The sequence below is a fragment of the Eublepharis macularius genome, chromosome 4 (genome assembly GCF_028583425.1).
Source record: "Eublepharis macularius isolate TG4126 chromosome 4, MPM_Emac_v1.0, whole genome shotgun sequence".
Classification (NCBI taxonomy): Eukaryota; Metazoa; Chordata; class Lepidosauria; order Squamata; family Eublepharidae; genus Eublepharis; species Eublepharis macularius.
Window position 1 is genome coordinate 165,215,843 of NC_072793.1, and position 21,178 is coordinate 165,237,020.

General features: G+C 47.2%; 2 protein-coding genes across 2 annotated transcripts in view; both read right to left on the reverse strand.

Annotated features, from left to right (window-relative positions):
- The window catches only part of LOC129329361 (zinc finger protein 208-like), a 192,776-nt gene that overhangs the window by 160,465 nt on the left and 11,133 nt on the right, over positions 1-21,178 (reverse strand). The window lies entirely within an intron of this gene.
- On the reverse strand, positions 6,591-17,749 carry LOC129329401 (E3 ubiquitin-protein ligase TRIM39-like). The gene is made up of 7 exons (XM_054978962.1): positions 17,312-17,749; positions 16,636-16,800; positions 12,472-12,702; positions 11,515-11,537; positions 10,434-10,552; positions 8,575-8,607; positions 6,591-7,159 (listed from the first exon to the last, which is right to left on the reverse strand). The coding sequence occupies exons 1-7, from the start codon at positions 17,747-17,749 to the stop codon at positions 6,642-6,644; spliced, it is 1,527 nt and encodes a 508-aa protein (XP_054834937.1). The 3' UTR covers positions 6,591-6,641.

Here is a 21,178-nt window from a genome sequence, read left to right on the forward strand (position 1 = left end):
ATTTTTATTTATTTCAACCCTTTGTATCCTGCTTTTCTGCCCAATTAAGGTGTTCTAGGTGACGATCAACTAAAGAGACGTTAAACATCAACTTTAAAAACAATGTAAATATGTAAAACTAGAAGCTACAATAAACCAAATGGAGCAGCAGTGAAGATATACCGATTTAAACAGAAAAGTCTTCACCTGCTGGTAGAAGACAACAGAGGGGGGCAGAAGAATCTCCATGGGGACAGAATTCCACAATTTTGGTGCTGTGACCAAGAAGGCCTCGGATTGCCACCCATCTTAGCCTTACATGATAGGAGAGACCCAAAATAGGCCCCCCGCCTTAAGATGATCATAATAGCCAGATAGTTCATAAGGGAATAGGCAGTCCTTAAGGTAGGCAGGTCCCAGACCATAATAGTGCTTTAAGTCAACACCAGCACCATGAATTAAGCCTGGAAGCAGATCGAAAGCTAGTGCAGATGGAACAACACTGGAAAAATATGGTCCCTATGAGTCACTCCAGATAGCATTCTTGCTGCAGCAGTCTGTACTAATGTTAGTTTTGAGACACTCTTCAAGGGCAGCCCCACATACAGCACACTGCAGTACATAAACAGGACGTGTACCACAATGGCAAGAACTTCTTTACTCACAACCCCACCGGCCAAGCCCAAACTGGAGGACAGCACCCTTGTCCAACAGGAGGCCCTGATTCCTCTATCATCCAAAACTTCCTTAGGGAATGTGGTCCCTTTAAGCAGAGAACAACCCCAACCTGAACAAGGGAGCCCTCAACTCCTGGCCAGTCCTTCCAGCCACCAGTAGCACCTCTGGCTTCTCAGGATTAAAGTTCATTTTATTGGCCCTCAATGATCTCAAAATGCCGTCAGGAATTGGCTCAAGGTTTCTTCCTGGAATCCACTGGAACATAATATTCATTTTCTTGCTTACACACGGCTTATCTGATTCAGGGTGCTGGTACTGACCTTTAAAGCCTTATACAGCTTGGGGCTGCCCTATCTTAAGAACTGTCTTTTCCCATATGAACCTACCTGTCCACTCCGCTCATCTTCAGAGGCCTTGTTTCTGGCGCCACAGCCATCTGGGGCTAGATGGGTGGCAACCTGAAAAAAAACCTTCTCAGCTGCGGCGCCAAAATTTTGGAACTCCCTCCCAAGGGAGAACTGGTACTGGATGAGCAATGCCCTCATGGCCATATAGCAGATGAAGACATGGTGTATAAGCTACCACAGGTCCCTATAACTTCTGAGAGGCATCCAGGTTTTGAGGAAAAATTGCTAGGAAATTCTGATGACCCGAATATGACATTACAGATGAACAACAGTTACCCATAGCCGAGTCTTTGGACCTAGCAAGATGCCCTGAACCCTAAGTCTCAGTTATCAATGACACAGGCTTGGCTTATGAATATTGAGCTTGAGCAGGAAGGCACCCCCCAGAAACCTTTCTAGCTGATGGATAATGTGTCTTCCTATATAGGTTCATAGGCAGTGAAGAAGTTGTAATGGCTTTATAACTATCCCTACCTAACTAGGTTGTTGTTGAAAGGATAAAATGGTAGAAAGGAAAATGACACTGTAGGGTGCTTTGAATCTCCATTGGGCCGAAGAGCTTAGAATAAATATCTTAATAAACAAACAAGCATAGTCAGCAGAGACAATACACATAAATGCACATTTTTCAGTTCGGCACCCCTGCAGGTCAAAGTCTGGTCAGGGCCTGGATGGAAGCTTCACTCACTGCCCCAGGGACATCCCCCTTCCACACATACCAATATGCCATCTTGACTTTCACAATGCAAGAATGATGTAACATAAACATCATTATTTGTTAATGTAAAAGGACCCTGTGGGATCAGATCAAGGACATTTGTGATCCACAACTGACCAATGGCCAACCAGATGACCAGGAAGACTCACAAGCAAAGACGTCGTCTTGTTGCCTGTGTCATACACAGGTACACTGTATCTGAACATGGAGGCTCTATTTAACCACCACTGCCAATAATATTGAGAGCTGTATCCTCCATGAATGCACCTAGTCCCCTATTAAAGACAGCTAAGCTTGTAGACAGCACTATATCCTGTGGCCATGAGTCCCAGGTTCTTATTTATTCATTCATCTCCTCTCCCCACCCCTGTACAGACTATCTGAGCAAGACTGCACTAGCGAGGGGGGGGGTTGTATTTTGCAAGCCGAAAAGAGACAATCCAACCTCCGCCTCTTCTCACCGCTTCAGCAGTTCGTTCCCCCTCTGGGGTTGCTCTTTTCTTCCGCGTTCGCGCAGTTTCCAAGGGGATTCCCTGCCGCCTCCTTCGCTTTCAGTGTCAGAACGCCGAAAAGGCTTTGCGCTCTGCAAGGATTAAGCCCCAAATAGCAAACACCCCTGTTTCCTTATTCGGAATCCCTGCACCGAATTCACCCTAGACCGTGCACCGGTTTCTTTTTAAAGGACTGGGGGAGGAGAGGGGGGAGAAAATCCAACCTCTACATTCATCACTCTTATACTGAATGCAAAAGAACGACTAAGCGGCATTCCGTAAATTCAAGCATGCATGCCCAGAAACCGCACCTCAAAAATTTACTTTTTAAAATGTAAGAATCCGGAGCTCGGCCTCCCCTTTGTCGCTTATTCCGGCGGCCTTTACTGTGTTTTCCACTTCCCATCATGTGAGTGAAGCAAAGCCAACGCCTGGCAAAGCAAGCCTACCCAGCCGCTGCTGGAGCGCACGGATGGCCGGAGGAGCGGAGCAACGGCGTCGCCCACCCCTGCTCAGGAAAGCGCTTCACTGGACAGCTTCGTAGGACTGTAGTGGCTGTCTTTATGACACCAGATTGATCCTCAGCGTTCAGTGCTGTATCTCCGTGGTGTCGTTGCTGCCCTCGCTGATCAAGTCTAGGGGAGTTGGTATTTGGATATTTATTAACACTTGCTGTATTAACACTTTCCTTCCCGCCTTTTCAGGACAGCTTCGCTTACCACTGCCTAAAAAGTATCTGAAAAAGGCAATTGAACTGTAGCTCAGAGAACAAGCTGTTGCTGGGGAGGTCTTGAGATCAAAACTGTATTCTTTCTGTGCTCCCACAGAGGCCATGGCATCCACACCGCCCTGTTAAATTAACTTCATCCCAGATAAGTAGTTTTTTCTTTATCTTTGGTAGCAATGAAAGGTCCAGATGTTGATCACAGGGGAAAAAATATTCCATTGAACATTAAAAAGAGTATCAGTTCTTCCTAAGGATGCCTGGACTCATGAGTAGTGACCCGAGAGATCCCTCATTCAAACTCTTCTCCAAACTTACTAGGCTGGCGGGGGGGCAATCTCTTATTTATTTATTTATTTATTTATTTATTTATTTATTTATTTATTTATTCAGATTTATATTCCACCCTCCCGGCATCAGCAGGCTCAGGGAAGATTACAATTAATACAATAATATAAAATACATGTACCTTTAAAAACCAATAAAACTCCTTAAATATTTAAAAACACAACAAAGCAATACAGCAGCAGATTAAAAAAAAAACATATAGCAGCAGATTTCTGCAGCAACCACCACCCAACCACCTCCAGAAATATTTGGCAAAGGCTGGGTGGTAGATACCCTTCGTAGAGGCACAGCTATCTCTAGGTGGCTGGCAGGGAGGCCCAAGGGCGTCAACCATATGCCTGGCAGAACAGCTCCGTCTCACAGGCCCGGCAGAAGGATAGCAACTCTGGCCGGGCCCTGATCTCTTTAGACAGAGCGTTCCACCAGGTTCAAGCCAGGACCAAGAAGGCCCTGGCTCTGGTCGATGCTAGATGGGCCTCCCTGGGGCCAGGGGCCAGTAGCAGCAGTTTGTCACTGGACTGAAGCATCTTCTGGGGCTCATACAGGGGCTCATAGAGGCTACGAGTAGTTTTGTGAATGAGTGGGCCCCACCCCAAAATGGCTGCCACAGGGCATAGCACAGGACAATAACTAAATGGCTGCCATGGAGGCTGGGCTCCGTCCCAAAACATTGAGTGATTATAAGCTTAGATTTCTCCTACCACAGAAGCAGCAGTTTCTGAATGGGCACTTCCAGCAGACACCCCAGTGATGCCTCCTGAGCTCTTCTGAAGCCAATAGTGACTGCAGAATGGGAGTGATATGCCAGCTCCATCTTGCTCCTGAGAGTAAACGAGCTGCAGTGTTCTGTACCAATGGAAGTCTCCGAGTTGTCTTTGAGGGGAGACCTATGTAGAGTACATACAGTAGTCTAGTCTTGACGTTACTGTGTCATGATTCCAGGTGGGCAGATCAGCTGTGTCAAGGCCATCTTCCAGGCTAGTTGGGAGTTGTGAGGACTGTTTTGAAGCTGCATTTAATATTGAGGAACCATAGACCACAGTTATTGCTATAAGTATGATCCTACTGCGTCGTTCTTATGTTGTTTAATATGTCCTATGTTGTTCAATATGTCAGTCGTAAAATTGCTTATGCTCATTTTCGGCATTTCTTCAGCTTTATATTGGATATATAGCCCTCCCTCCCTGTGAATGGGCTCAGGGTGGATTACATCCAAGTATAAATACAAATAAAAACCACAATAAAATCATAACCATCATAAAATACTATTGTTTACAGTTTCCAAGATGGCAATCCATATCCACATCCATGTACTGATAGTGCATGGGGGGGGGGAGAGGGAGCAACCATTCTGGTCAGATTAACTCATGGGGGGGCCAAGATGACTATACAGCCCCCTTCTAACAGGAGACAGGTAGGTAGGCTCAACAGATGACACAAGACTGGCCTCAGCCAGTTTGGTGTAGTGGTTAAGAGCACGGGATTCTAATCTGGAGAGCCGGGTTTGATTCCTCACTCCTCCACTTGAAGCCAGCTGGGTGACTGTGGGTCAGTCACAGCTCTTCTAGAGCTCTCTCAGCCCCACCCACCTCACAGGGTGTTTTGTTGTGGGGATGATATTGACATACTTTGTAAACTGCTCTGAGTGGGTGATAAAGTCATCCTGAAGGGTGGTATATAAATCAAAAGTTGTTATTATATGCCTGGTGGAACATCTCTATCTTGCAGGCCCACCGAAAGGACAGAAGATCTTGGCAGGCCCAAGTGTCCACAGAGAGTTCAACCAGGTTGGAGCCAGGACTGAACAGGCCCTGGCTCTGGTCAAGGCCACTCAAGCCTCCCTGGGGCCAGAGACAGAGAACTGAACAGAGAAGCGGCTATGTGGTTGAAAAGATCTAGGATGATACCGAAGCAAGAGGAAGAGAAAACTTGAATACCATACCACATACACATTGAAAACATCCCCCATGGTGCCCAAAGGGGGCAAATGTACATGAGGAAAAGCGCAATGTGGAAAAGAGTAGACCCCCCCTCCCCCAGCATGGCTCTCCATTCCATATCCTCTTCCCTCCTCCAAGAGTTGCCATCTCTAGTTTGAGAAATGAGAGTTGAGGACAATGCCTGGGGAGGGCAGAGTTTAAGGAGGAGAGGAATCCCAGTGGAGACATGATGCCACAAATTGCCCCCTGAAACTGCCATTTACTGCAGGGGAACTGATCTCTAGTCTGAGATAAGTAGTAATTTCTGGAGAACTCCAGACCCACTTGGAGGTTGGCAGTTCTAAACAAAAGAAAAGAAGTGGGATCTTCAAGGTTGATCATGCAGCTGTGCTCATTTTTCCTTAGGAAGTAAGGGAGAATGCTTGCATCTCCACCAGTTGGTGATTTTATTTTGTTTGGTGGTATAGGGATAGCCACTCCAAACCTCCTACTCTGGGCACTGATAACAGCCACACCAGAAGTCAGGCAGGCAGGCAGGACGTACTTCCTTTTTACTTTGTGACACTGGAAGCTTTACCTTCTCAAGGCCTCGGCTTTCCAATCTCCGGGTTTGTTCTGGGGTATGCCCGCAGCCGAGCCATGAATCCTGTCTCAGCTTAATTAAAAGTATAGCTTTAAAGAGTATTGCAAGGCATAAAGCACTCAGACACAGGCAATAGATAGAAAACAAGAAAACCTTATTGTTGCTAACTAAAATTTGCCTATCTAAAACTTAGGGGCTTATTACCTTAAGCATGCCTAGTAGTTGGCATCTCTTGGTTGTTCATCTTACCCATCTGGCAAAATGTGTGCCCTCTCCATGCCTCATTGGCTGGCATAAGAACATGCCAAGGTGGTAGAGAAGGGAACTGGGTGAGCTGAGAAGCCATCTTTTCTAGAACTTAGCACATCAACCAGCAACCCAAGAACCAACCAGAGCCAAGATGCTAATTAGCATTACAGCTGTGAGAACATCTAGGAAGGACAGATAGAGGCTCTCTGAGACAGGGCAGGCCAGAGCTTGCAAACACAACAGTGAACCACAATTCAGCCATTCTTATTAGAGCCCTGGCTTTACTGGCAACTTCCATACAGGTGGAGAGGGAGAAGAGAGAGATTAGAGGCAAGACTGAGGGCCAAGAAGGCTGGAAGGGGGCATGCTGGTCTGTTCACAGCTCTGCTTTAGAACAGATGTCATTTTTTGTGGTTGATGCATTATGGCCTCTTTACAAAAGAAAAGAGGGAAAGCTGGAAAATAGAAAAAACTGGATTAAGTCAGCTTTATTGACTGGGGAAAGGCCTTTGCCAATAGGGTGCTTAAGAAGAGAGTTGGAGGTGGCCTTTTAAATGCACCCAAAAAAGGGGGTGGAGGGTCTCTGCAGAGAAGTATGTTTCTGAGAAAGTCCAGAGAGGGCTTGCTGTGTCAGCATCAAAAAAGGTCACCTGCCCCCCACCATAGTTCAGACACACTCGGATCCTCTGGAGCTCCTTGGTCAAGGTCAGTGGACAATAATCAGGCTCACTGGCAATCCTGTAGTGGCCCCCCCACTTCCCCACCGCCCAGATCCCTTCCTCAGGACTGAAGATAATCCCTTTCTTCCTCCTCACAGACTTTCGAGCAACACCCACAATCCAGGCTCCCTCACTTCCCACAAGGACTTCCCAGAAACGTCGGCCTGCTGTGAATCCCTCAAGACCCAGCACAATGCCAAATTTTTCAAATCGTTCAGGATTGTCAGGCAGATCTTGACCTTTGTTTTCCCATCTTATGCTTTTACAATCTTGAGAGAGGACGAGTTTGCGATTGGCTGTGTTCAAATCCAGAGTCACTTTTGCTATTGGGGAGAAATGAGAAGAGAAGCAGCATCAGCTGTGTGACGAAGAGCCACTTCACACGTCCACCTGACACGGTGGTCAGTGACCCACTTGTTACCAACAGGCCGGAGAAAACGCCCTGTCCCTTTAATACAGGCTTAATGCATGGAAACAGGCAGCAGAAGTTTTTCAAGGCATGAAGGCAAACGTCACCGGATGACTGCTGCATATCAAACTAATCTTAAAAAAAACTAGACAGACCAGTATAAAAGTTGGCAACCCTGATGAGAGAATTCCCTGTGGTTGTCTTTGTTGTAGTTGGTTATTTAGGCAGTTGAATGTTCCCCCATCCCCCCATATCTTATCCAAAACAAGGAACCTTGCTGAGGGAGAAAAAGGGAGCAGTGGATATTTCAACTTTTTTAAAAAAGAAATCACATGTGAGAGAGCATTTACACAAAACCCCCAGACCGCGTTGAAAATGAGCAGATGCACAGACCACCTTGAGCATAAAAAGTGCTTCTCAGTCCTGGCTCTAGACATACATCCCCCAAGAATGATATTTCCGCTCAGCCCAGCTTTTCATAATTTGTTTAAAAATGCATTTCTCGCCTCTCTTGAAGCTTCGCTGACTTGAAAGACAAACTAAAGAGTGGGATTTACGTTCCCTTGAAACTCCCCCTGTGAACTAGATATCTCTGACTTCTGGACAGAACCTTTGCAAACTAGAATGGATAAGAGGACCTTGGCATTTATTCATTTATTCCCCTCTCCCGCCCACTGTGGAAGCAAATTATTTACAACTCTGTCAAAAAAACAAAAGAAAACACCAGCCTTCATACTGCAAGTGTTCTTCTCACAAACAAGGGCTCATATTAATGCCTGCTCTGGTTTCTTTGGTTTCTTTGGTTTCTTTGGCTATAGCCTGGATCTTTCTTGGCCCAGGAAAGCAGGCATGGAAGTCAAATGAGGGAAAGTTACAATAATTACTACCAGGGCTTTTTTTCTGGGAAAAGAGGTGGCGGAACTCAGTGGGTTGCCCTTGGAGAAAATGGTCACAGGGCTGGTGGCCCCGCCCCCTGATCTCCAGACAGAGGGGAGTTTAGATTGCCCTCTCCGCCGCTCAGCGGCACGGAGGGCAATCTCAACTCCCCTCTGTCTGGAGATCAGGGGGCGGGGCCACCAGCCATGTGACCATTTTCAAGAGGTTCCGGAACTCCATTCCACCGCGTTCCTGCTGAAAAAAAGCCCTGATTACTACACTCAGGACAAAGCATCGAGGCTCTGGCTGGGGCAAGGAGGATGAGATTTTCTGGACAATACAAGATGGGCCACATAATCTTATCGCTGGGGAAATGCTTCAGCAAGAACAGGAATTGAAAATGAAGCTTTTAAAGGTAGAAATGAATGGCGAGTGCATGAAGAAAAAAAGTACCTTTCTGCAGTTGAAGTCCAGAGGTCAGAGTGTCTGGGGCAGTAAAAGAAACAGAATATAAACATCATTTGCTTGGTTTTAAAATAAATATTGCCAACCAAAAATCAGTTTCTAACTATGCCTATTTTTTCCTTTGTTTCAACTGAAGTTTTAAAAAGAAACTTGAGGGGAAAAATCTTTTGAGGGAAAAGTCCCCTGAATTTCATTTGCTCTCTACTTTACGTTTGCCTCTACCTTACGTGGATGGATCAAGACGGGCAGCCCTATTAGTCTGTCTGTAGCAGTGGAAAAGAGCAAGAGCCCAGAAGCACCTATAAGACTAACAAAATTTGTGGTAGGGTATGAGCATTCTTGAGCCGCAGCTCTTCTGAGGAAGTGAGCTGTGGCTCACGAAAGCTCATACCCTACCATTAATTTTGTTAGTCTTATAGGTGCTTCTGGGCTCTTCCTGCTTTCCACTGTAATGTGAATTGGTTCACTGTTCCCAGTTATGTCTGTTGCTGGATTCAGAAAGTGTCAAACGGACACTTAACACTACTCATAGTGTCTAAGATGGATCTTGAGCATGTCTGTCCCCTTGAGTTAACAAGGGCTTGCTTCATCAGGAGTGTGTTAACAACTGCAGCTGCAGCACAAGGGTTCAAACCAGCTAAACTTAATTATGGCTAAGGACCTTTGAAACCATGAAGATAATTTCCTCCGTTGCTTTCAGTGGGGGTTAATATAGTGAGCACATCAGTCTTCTACTGCGGAGCCTGCTTCCTCTGGTGGGAGGCACTTCCTCTTGTCCTCCTAGACCAATGTTTTTCAAAAACTGTCTCCCCCCCCCGGAACCTCTTGAAAACGGTCACATTGCTGGTGGCCCTGCCCCCTGATCTCCAGACAGAGGGGAGTTGAAATTGCCCTCCACGCCGTGCGCTGAGCGGTGCAGAGGGCAATCTCAACTCCCCTCTGTCTGGAGATCAGGGGGCGGGGCCACCAGCCATGTGACCATTTTCTCTAAGGCAACCCACTGATGTATTGTCGAAGGCTTTCACGGCCGGAGAACGATGGTTGTTGGGGGTTTTCCGGGCTGTATTGCCGTGGTCTTGGCATTGTAGTTCCTGACGTTTCGCCAGCAGCTGTGGCTGGCATCTTCAGAGGTGTGGCACCAAAAGACCTACATCTTTTCCACACTGTGACACTGAGAGATCTCTGTCTTTTGGTGCCACACCTCTGAAGATGCCAGCCACAGCTGCTGGCGAAACGTCAGGAACTACAATGCCAAGACCACGGCAATACAGCCCGGAAAACCCCCAACAACCATCGCAACCCACTGAGTTCCACCATCTCTTTTCCCAGAAAAAAAGCCCTGCCCAGACGTATGAACCCCAGTCATTTTGATACCATTCTCTGGGTCCAGGTAGGGAACACTCAAGCAAGCACACATGCTTGATTGATGGTGGGCAATTTTGTCAAGTCTAGTTCAGTCAGGGACATGTAGCAATGACAAACGGAAGGTGTCTCCATCAATGAACATACCCTGAAGGGTCAAGTCCCTCTTCTTTCTTTCATTTTGGAGGTTTGTTCTACTCATACCTCCCAGTTTACCAGTGCATGGAGACAAAGAAATGACTTAAAGATCAGTGATGTAGAATAATTTTGAGAAAATCTAGACAACGCAACGCTCAGTCAAAATTAGAGGAGGACTTTTGTCCCAAACTCTTTCCCCAGCAAACTAAAATGCCTTCTGAACTGGGTTACAAATCCCCTGTACTCCTGGCCCTTCTAGTGACACAAGTGAGCAGGAACGGTCCCCATTTACATCTGGCCTCATCTAATGCCCAGTCTGAAACCCCTGCATCAGTTCTTCTCATTACCTTTGAATTGCTTCATGACACCCTCCAAAAAGAGATTTAAATCGCACAAGTCCCAGATCTTCCACTTCAGTGAAAGAGGAAAAGTCAATAGATTCTCTAATGTCTCCTTTTCTTCATACCTAGAGAAAACAACATTAAGCCACCATCCATCCAGAATTGCCACCAGTACAGCAAAAAAGAAACAGAGGTAAGAATGAGCAGAAAACCTAAAGGCCCAATCTGATGTTGAAAGCAGAGAAGGATGTAAGTTATTTTGGAAAGGAGGGTTCATCTCACTGTTGCTCCTGAGACCCCCAAGGCCAGGCATCAGAGAGCCAAACTAGACATCATAAAAAATGGAGGGGGGTGCTTCCTCTAAGAACAGCAACCCCTAACCCCTCCTGACAGCTGCCTTGTAATGTCAAGTGAAGGAAGAAGAACGTTGTTTGGATGTAGCGGTTGGAGCACAGAACGAAGCCTGGAACCACCCAACATTCTGGCTAGGAGGATAAAATTGAGGAGGGGAGAATCATGTACACCCCCTTGACATCTTCAAAGGAAGAGAGGATTCCTTATAATGTCTTAAGAGAGCATCAACACCTTTAAGTGGTGGTGAAAGGCCAGGAACGTGGTTGGAAGACAGTAGTCATCCCAACTCCTGCTCTCTCATGCATAGCTTCATCTACCCTCCAACAAACATGGAGTGCATTGGGTTAGGTGGGACTGTCATCACAGTGTTTTTCTCTAAAGCGACTCCCTACTCAACCCTGAGGCCAACGAAGGCATTAGTCGAGTACAATCAGATTTAGCACAGCTGAGGTGCCTAAACTCAACCTGTGCATTTCTTAGGGTGGGGATGAGACCATCCCTGCTTTAGCACCATAATTCTGGCTGGACCTTCTAGATATGCACAGCCAGGTGTTAAGCCTGATTCCCTACCCCCTCGCTGTTTGGGGGCATGTCTACAGGACTTCATGTGTCTGCAGTTCACCATTTGCAAACAGTGTCATCTATTTCGGTCCTGAGCTTGAAGGGCCACTTTTTTTAACACGCTACCATATCCATCCCAGAATCCGGAGGGTCACGAAAGAGATCCACTCACCTCTGCAAGGTGCTTCTGACATCCTAAAAAGATAGAAAAAGAAAGAAGAGGAAACTCAACACCTGTCATAGACCATACTGGGAAGACCCCCTCAGACCCTGGAGGGTGGTGCATTCGAGCTCTTTTTTCTGTGTCCTGCTTAAGAACTGGGTTTGCATCTTCATGAAGTGGGACAGAGTCTTCCTGAGGAAATGATGTCAGCAGGCAACGTGAAGCCATTTCAGAGCAGATCCGGGTGATCTGACCACTCAGTAGTGCGTGACATATTGCCACCCTCTCCCAGAATCCTTCCTTTAAAAGCTGCTGCAGAGTATCTTGCACTCAGCCCTTGTTTCTGGTTGTCTCTCAGAAAGCTACCCATGAACCAAATTTTTGTTGTAGTTCTCCAAAGCATTCTTTTCTACCCCACACTTGCTAGAAAGATTGAGGTCAAGTGGCCTGAAGCTTCCTAACCAGCCTATGCAGCGTCATCTCATCTCTCGTTTCCCACCTGTCTGATTTCAGGACTTGCCTGGAGACCCCTTCTCAGCCAATAACCTGTAAAATGGATCCATATTTTCAACTGAGCGAGGGACAGAAGAGCCTCCATGTACCAGCTCTCTTGCTCGTTGGGAAAAAGAAGAGAGACATTAGCCAACCCCATCCTCTCCACACCACCTTTATTAAGAATCACAGCCTCTTGAATCTCAGTCCGAGGATCCAAGATATGTGGGTGGGACTTTGAAGCCAAGACTGAAATGGGCAGGTCTGTAACCCTTAACACAACGGAGAACCTGCTCTTCTGAAATCATCTACAAGCAGATCTGCTGCAATAGTTCCACATGGCACTCAGTCTGTGCTCCATTACAGCCTAAAGTGGGGCCGATTGCTTTCTGCCTAAGTGAAGGAGGCACAGACATGGTTTGGAGCCAGCCTTCTCCCAAAGACAGCCCTGGGCTGTTCCTGCCACCCTCTTACCTGCAGGAGTTCAGTGGCTGGCTGCTGGATCTTCTCTTCCATCACCTGAATGAGGCTCTCAAGAGAGGAAAGTGCCTCGCAGAGTTCCACCAGGTGCTTGTCTGTTTTTATTGCTACCTCCTCCTGTACCTCTTCCATCTGGGCCAGCAAAAGTTCCTCTTGTTCCTCCAGAAACATGTGTAGTTGCCGGAACTTGGTTGCTATCGCTTGCTTCTCTTCTTTGGTTTGTTTCTGAGATGGAAAGACAAGAAAAAAGAACATTGCTGGTTGCAGTGGGAAGAGGTACCTTTGGAGACTCCTATCAGAAGGGCGCTTTTGCCTTTCACAGCCCATCAACAGGAAAAGAGAAAGATTCTCAGGGCCACAGTAAATCTTGAGGCCAAACTAGATGTGACAGCATCCTTGTGGCTGCCTCAGGGCTGTCACCACATTTTAAAAGGATCTAAAATTGCTGTGAGGACTGCACAGCAAGCTGTAGCCCACTTGTCATCCCCCCATCCCTTATCAAATGCAAACCCCACACAAACACACGTGGCTGTTTGGGCACTTGGAAAGGGGCAGGGGAAAGAAGCGAGAGCACTGTGCCACAGGTCCAATCAAGACTGGGCCCTTACAGAATTTTTAAATCACCGTCAAGTTGGCTCTAAATTGCATCATTTTCTTCTTTACAAAAATCAGTCATGCGGGATGCAATCTGCCCCACTCGATCCACAAAGTGGAAGGATCTTCTCTAGCCTTTTTCTCCCCCACTCTAAAGTTTTGCTCTGGCTTGGCATCCTAGTCAAAGTGAAATTATTTGGAATTTCCATATGATGTCATCCCCAAATCATCCACTTTCCAGATTTTCTTCTGCTTTGCTATGATCTTTCTCAAGCCCCCGGAGAACTTTGGTTTTTTTAAAAAATCAGCAGTTGTTAGATTGCAATAGCTCAATAATTATAATAATCATTACAATCTATTGCAACAATCCATTACTTACTCTGAATTCCTAGGATTCATTACAATCTTACCCCTTTTCATTGCAGATATGTAAGGGGAAAGGTGTGCCCCTTATATTTACAAGCAGTTTTCCCTTTGGAAAACTAAGAAACTTCAAAAGAGGAGAAGGCTTCCTCATGGCTTGACTCTTCTGAATTTTGTACTCACATTTTGGATTTTTTAAAAAAATGTTGGTTCTAGTGCCTCGTCACTTCTCAGCAATAGTGAAACTTATTTATTTACTTCATTTATACTCCATCTTCTCCCCAATGCAGACCCAAAAAGGCTTACATAATTCTCCACTTCTCGATTGTATCCCCACAGCAACCCTGGGAGGTAGGTTAGGCTGAGAGTCTGTGACTGTGACTGGTCACCTAGCAAATTTCCATGGCAGGGTGAGAATTAGAGCCCAGGTCTCCCAGATTCTATTTCAGCATTCTAACCACTACACAACATGGTCTCTCGACTTACAAGCAGGTCTTGACTTTTCTTCACTGCATCTTCTTTATATTTTCTCTCTCTCTTTCCTCAGACTCTTCAGACAGTTACGGAATTGAAACTGAAGAGGAACCCCCACATACAAAGGTCAGGTTTGCTCCTTTTTAGAGGTTTACGGTAAAACATACTACAACCAAAATGGTCCTTAAGGACCACATTAAGTATCAATGCTAAATGTCCATAACTGGATTTTCAATCATATTTTTCAAGTGTTAAACACAGACATGGTGTGGTTGTTGTGGATTTCCCGGGCTGTATAGCCGTGGTCTTGGCGTCCCTCCATTAGCATTCCACACCCTGGGAAACCCTTACAGGATGACTCAGTTCCACACCCAGGATGACTCAGCCCAACCCCACCCCTCCTGAGTAGATATAAATGACCTGCCAACATCTTTTCCACACTGTGACACTGAGAGATCTCTGTCTTTTGGTGCTACACCTCTGAAGATGCCAGCCACAGCTGCTGGCGAAACGGCAGGAACTACAATGCCAAGACCACGGCAATACAGCCCAGAAAATCCACAACAACCATCATTCTCCGGCCGTGAAAGCCTTCGACAATATACAGACCACGTATGTGTGAGTGTATTACAGTAAGTGCCACGATGCAGTAAAGGTTTCCTCCCCCAATACAGGTACCATACGGATACCTCCATGTATCCCACCAGGAAAACAGCAATTCCTGGATAGCCATTTGAACTGAGAAAGCAGCCTAGAGGGAAATACTTAAAGCCAGAAGCCAGCTTGTTGCCCCTTCCCCTCTTGTAGCTCAACTGCACAGTCAGGCAGCCAGAAGTCAAGATGGCTGTTTCCACATGGCTGTTTCACTCCATCCTGTCTTTGTTATCACCACACTGCTTTCAGGGTTGTTGTTGTTGTTGTTAGAGTCATTTATAGTCTGCCTTTCTCTCTGGGACTCAAGGTGGATTACACAGGACAAGCATAATATAATCAGTATCAAGTACATTTCCGTACAGTGTCAAGGACATTTCCATAAACGATGCTATAGATACAGGTTTAAATCATTCACATGACATCTTCCACTATGCCTCCTGCTTCCATGTCTTTCCCTGCTTTGCTGGGATCTTTTCCAAATCTGATTTGGAACTATCTGTTTTGGAATCAAAAGTGGTGTGGGATGCCCTGTGGATGGGAAGATGTGCATTTTTGCAGGACTCAACCGTATCTTCACCATTTTCATTGCTTCAAGTTGGCCATATCTGCCACCCCCACCAAATCAGTAACAGCTAGATTGCTACAGCATTATAATGTCATTAGAAAGAAAGCCTGTTGTGGAAAAAAATACAACGGGATCTAGAAAGTGGGGAGCAGGCAGGCAGGCATTTCCTCTTCCTCTGTCACTGATCCTGGCTTGTGAAGGAGGGAGGTTGGCATTGCCACCTGCTCTACACCTGATCTCAGCAACATGAAGGGGTGGTGGGCTTTGCTACCTGCTGCATGCCTGATACAGGCTGGGTAAAGGCGGGGAGGCAGGCATTGGAACCTGCTCTGTTCCTAATACCAGCTGGGTTAAGGCGGGGGATGGGAATTGCTACCTGCTCCACTCCTAAAACTGGCCGGCTGAAGGGGGGTGGGCATTGCCACCTGCTCTGCTCCTAATACCAGATGGGTTAAGGTGGGGGCAAGCATTGCCACTTGCTCTGCTCCTAATACCAGCTGGGTTAAGGTGGGGGTGGGCATTGCCACCTGCTCTGCTCCTAATACTACAAGACAACAGGGAACCCCCGGGGAATAGGACTATTCAATATACAGAAATCCGGGGGACTAAAACAATAAACAATCAATATCAGTTGATATATATATTTACATGTGCAAAGTGCTGAAGTGCAAGTGCATACAGAATCAATTCAAAGTGCATAGATATCACGAATTATGAGGTAGTCTGTCAATCTATAAATAGTTACAAAAATTCCATATACAATCTCAACTGGTGGATGGAGAGTACGTGGAGGTGGGAGAAAAGCGTCCCGCTTGCGCTGGAAGTCAATCCATTAGTCCATTGGTCCACAGGTGGGATTGGATCTGCTCCTAATACTGGCTGGGTTAGAGTGGAGAGTAGACAAATCTACCTGCTCTGCTCCTGATCCCAGCTGGGTGAAGAGGAGGAGGGCATTGCCATCTAATACCAGCCAGTTTAATGCACAGTGAGGGCATTGCCAACTGCTCCGCTCCTGTTCCCTGCCTGGGCTCCCCACCACAGTATGTTTTCTGGAATGATATAGTGAGTTACCTCCGCTTTCCTCGGCGGCTGCGCCCTCTGGTGGTGCATCAGGGTATAAAGTGAGTTGTCTGAAACACGCTTACTCAATTATATAGTAAGATAATGATTCATGGAGGCAAGGAAGGCACGAAGAAAACTTCCCTACAGATGCTCCACTGTCCCTGTAAATGTATGCACAGCTTCCACAAGATTTGCACAGGGAATTGTCTCACAGCCAGACTAGAAGTGAACCAATGTCCCAAACTGGCCTGAGCACTGGAGGGGGATTAGCAAGGGAGGACCAAGCCAGGAAGCAGAAAGTGGTGATTTCACTCCCTCCCTCCTTCGGGCCTTGAGGCTGAGTTAGAGACCAGAAGGGGTTCCCCCAGAGTGTCATGAGATACCCAGGAGAACAGGGAAGGATTCATGGCTCTTCCTCACCAACATCCACCTTGCAGATTCCCTACCTTGTACTCTTGGGATGCCTCATCAAGAAGAAGGATTTCATGACCTTGGTGTTCCTTGGATCGATCAGAGACCACACAGATGAGGGCTTCGTCGTCCTTGCAAAAGAGCTTGAGCGGCTGCTGGTGCTTCTTGCAAACTCGCTCCTTTCTAGCTGCCGTGATTTTCTGAGCCAAAAACCAAAACAAAACACCAGCACTGGTTTCATTCCCCACCCCCACCCAAGACTTTGGATCTGTGTCTCTCTCTCCTAGCAGTGCCTCCTCCAAGAAAACCAAGCAATTGTAAACCCGTCCCAGCCTCCAATACCTTTGAAGGTGGACCAGAAATGCCATCTTTTCCCACCCACTTGACAGTTTCAGGTTCAGGCAAGATATCAGGAAAGAGAGAGAAAACCCACATTGGCGTCATCCCAGGGCAAATAAACCACAGGAAAAAGTATACTGTTTTAACTCTGGATAACTGGATGCTGGCTAGGAGCTCCTTGGAAGAGGGGCCATTTTTACATATGGAGATGGCTACAATTAATGCCCGGCGGGCCAGTTCCCAGTGCATTGTTAGCCTCTTGGGCCTTAAGAATCAATGGCTTTAACATCTATTTGCATTTAAACTTTTGCTGGACTGAATCTACAAAACAGCCACAGCTAGCCCCCAGCAAGACTCACCGAGATTTCTTACCTCCTTTTCTTGGGAAGCCTCCTCCAGAGGAATCACCTCGTGATCTCTGTGCTCTTTGGATCTGCCGCAGACCACACACAAGGGGGCTTCATCGTCCTTGCAGAAGAGTTCCAGGGGCGCCCGGTGCTTCTCGCAGACGCCCCCCGTTCCTTCTGCTCCCTCCGCTTCGGCCTCCTTCCCTTCCAAAGGACCAAGTTTCTTAATTATTTCAACGAAGTTGGCCAGTTGCCTGTTCGGGCGGAGGTCCCCTGGCTGAGCAGTTCCCCTGCATTGGGGGCAGGAAGCCTCGGCCGGCGACTCCCCCCAGCTCCGGGCCAGGCAGGCTCGGCAGAAGTTGTGGCCGCACTCGGCGATCATGACGGGATCCCTGAAATACTCCAGGCAGATGGGGCAGGTCGCCTCCTCGCAGAGCTCCTGGACGGGACCCCCGGCCGCCATGGCTGCGCCTGCCTCGGCAAAGGAAGGGAGAGCAACAGCGTTACTTTCCTTATAGTTGTTTTCAGACCAGCCACTGCGCGCTTCCTTTTCTGGACATGCCTTTCATTAACTCCAAGGCAGCCGCAGAGCAATAGCGGCGTTGACACGAAACAACCTCTAGAGAAGGAAACGGCTTTGCCCCAGAACTGCTGGTTCTGAGCAGGAGCACCGGCGGCTTGCAGGGAAGAGTCTGCGGGGGCAAAATTCGGGGGAGGCGGGCGTCGCGGAGGTGCAGTGCAGGGCAAGGGGCCTCCTCGCCCTCTCACGATCCCTATTGAGCTCTGCAAAGGAGTCCCTTGTCTTGCCTCTCTCTCTGGCAGCAGGGAAGGAGCCGGAAGGTTTCTAGAGCTTTTCTTCCCGGGCGCCCTCCTTTCCTCGGGCTGCAAAGGCGGGCTTGGGGCCAGCCAGGGCCCCGGGAGAATGCAACTTCCCACGCACAACACAGAAGGGCGGGGGGTGCTAGTGCCCGATGGGCGGCCCTTTCGGTCTGCAGCCGTAGCATCAAGCGTCTAGTTCGTAGCACCTGGAAGGCTGGCAGAATGACTTGGGCTGGAGCCGAGTTCACATTTCACAGTCTTTACATTGAGCCCTGATCTCTGCCTGGCATGAGAATTTCGGATCAGAATCGGATCACTCGCACATCTCTTGTCTGCACCAGCTCCCCCCCCCCCACTTCTTCACAGCATCCTGGCCCTTTCATACACCTCCTGGATTTTCTCCACCTGTTATTTTCCCCAAATCGGATTTGCTGCTCTGTTTTCAGTAAGCTCACAGCAAAATCAGAGTAGCATCCATATGAATGGGAAAGTTTGGATCTTCCCAGTCCACCCATATTGGCACACTTTCTCCTAGCCTAGTCCCTGTGGTAGCCCCACCCTCATATAAAATCTGTATATAACATATTATTATAGCGTTAGAACAATATGTCTTCCAAGTTCCCTGAATGCCCAGTCTTCCTTTTTTGAGAAGTCAGTCCACAGTCCCTTTCATTGCAGAGATATAAGGAGAAAGGCAGAGTTCCATGCCTGAAACTCAAATTCCAAGCATGTTGGGGAGGCAATTCAAAGGTGGCACACAGAGATGGCTACACAGAGAAAGGGGGCTCTGCCATTTTTCCACCTTAAATCAGCTCCACAAGTTTCTGTTTGTCCAGAGGGCATGTAATGTGGTATACTCAGATTCTGAAAGGCTTTGAAGTCCTTGGATTTCACACACCAGAGGGTAAATCTTGACTGGCAACTCTTTTACAACATCTTTCTACTTTTGCAGTTAAATACAATCAGGTTGTAACCTTGTTCTGTACGATTTGGATTTCAAGAACTGTGGTTCTCAAAAGCTTATGCTACAATAAAGTTGGTTCGTCTTAAAGATGCTATTGGACTCTTTACTACTGTAGTGACAATTACAGAAGAGAAATTGTATTTCTAGGAGATAGTGGTCCCATAGTCCGCCCATCTTGCCCAAAGAGCCATTTTGGGCCTCTGTGTGTCTTGTAATATGTACCTTACACTGCATGTGAGCTTGTGCTAATTTTTGCTGGTGCAGGCTTTTGACCTTGTGTTGGTATTTCCACGTCTCAGGCATGGTGCAGATAAGGGTGTAAATTAGGCACGTGGCCTGGGAGTATGGGGATTACTTGACTAAGGGAGGCCTGGGCAATCAGACCTTGAATGGGTGCCAAGCTCTGTGTCCTATTGGATGGCCTCAGACAATCAAGACACTTTGACCCTGACAGCATTCCGTGGCCTTGGAACTCTCCCTTTCCTTTGATTAATCACTCTCCCTGTAATCAAGTCTCGGCTAGGGAGGGTGATGTGGCCAGGGGGACATAGGAGTGCTTTTATGTATATAAATCTGAGGGAAGGACAGCCCAAGCAGAACCTCAGCACGGACTTTCCCGCAGGGAGTGCTGGGCAAAGCCAGGCTGAAGGACTTCGCTGTTCAGGGTTCCCAGCAACTTGGCAGAGTACAGTGCATTAGATAATATCCTCTCTTTCCTTATTTTTTTCTGATGTATGGGTGGCTTGTTACTTTGTGTATTACTTTTTGAGCGCTGATTTCTCTTTCTTGTATTGTGTTGTGGAATAAACTTTCTTTTCCTTCTACGTCAGTGTGCTTATTGTGTCCAAATCCTAAAAAGAACCCCACAGAACAACTACCCTGCAGACGGAGTCACTACGAGTGGGTTGTGACTCAACCTGGAAATCTGTCTTATAAATAATGAGCTCCAGCTTGCCCCAAGCAAGGAAGGTTTTCTCTTATTTCCTGAGATCCTGTAAATAGAGTTGCCAAGGATCGAGTTGGGATTTTCAGCATGCAAAGCAGGTGTTCTACCAGGGTCCCTCCCTTTAAAAAATTGCCTTTTCCAGCCTTTGGGCACCTTTGGAATTCTGGCACAAAAAGGGTTTAAACCTTCCTCCTGTGATGCTGTGCTAACCCAGAGAACCTTGCCTCCCCTAGAGATCTTTTAAGCTGATATGCCAGGAACTGAACTCGGGACTCTACTATGGAAAGCATGTGTTGTGGTCCTGGTCCCTTTCATTTCCTCCCACAAAGGCACATGTATTTTACTTCATTTACATCCTTTCTCCCCAGAGGGGAACCAAAGTAACTTACATCATTCTCTCCTGTGTTTTATCCCCTGAACCACCCTGAGAGGTAGTTGAGTGTGTGTGACTGGCCCAAGGTAACTCAGAGCCAAGCTACAAGTGACGCCTGACACAGGTTGGACACTTGTCAGCTTCCCTCAAGTTTTGATGGGAAATGTTGGCATCCTGGTCTTGCAGCTGTAATGGAGAGCCAAGCTGTAAAACCAGGACGCCTACATTTCCCATCAAAACTTGAGGGAAGCTGACAAGTGTCCAACCTGTATAAGGCGTCACTTGTAGCTTGGCTCCCAGTAAGCTTCCATGGCAGAGTGGAGATTTGAACTGGGGTCTCCCAGACATTAGTCCATCTCTCCACTGTGAATTCTGACTGAAGCGTGGCAACAGGCAGGATGAACACCATTTTGAAGATTTCTGCTTTTAAAATTTATTTATTTAATGCTTCCCCACAATTTTTTTTGCATATTGAATTTGGCTGGGAAAGGGGCGGGGAGCAGGCCCTCTCCTCGTGACTGAAGCCGCTTCCACGTTTTGCTCTGCCTTTGTTCAAAACTGGAGTACTTCTGGAAGCAACACGTAACATCCTCTTATCGTCCATTTGCCAAACGTCCCCCTGCTTTGCTCTGTTCTTTCCCAAATCTGGTTTGGTATGATTGGATGGGAGAACTCCAGTGAAGACCAGGGATCCAGAGGCAGGCAATGGCAAACCACCTCTGCTAGTCTCTTGTCATGAAAACCCCACCAGCTATGACTTGAGGGCCCTCTCCATGACCTTCACTTAAAA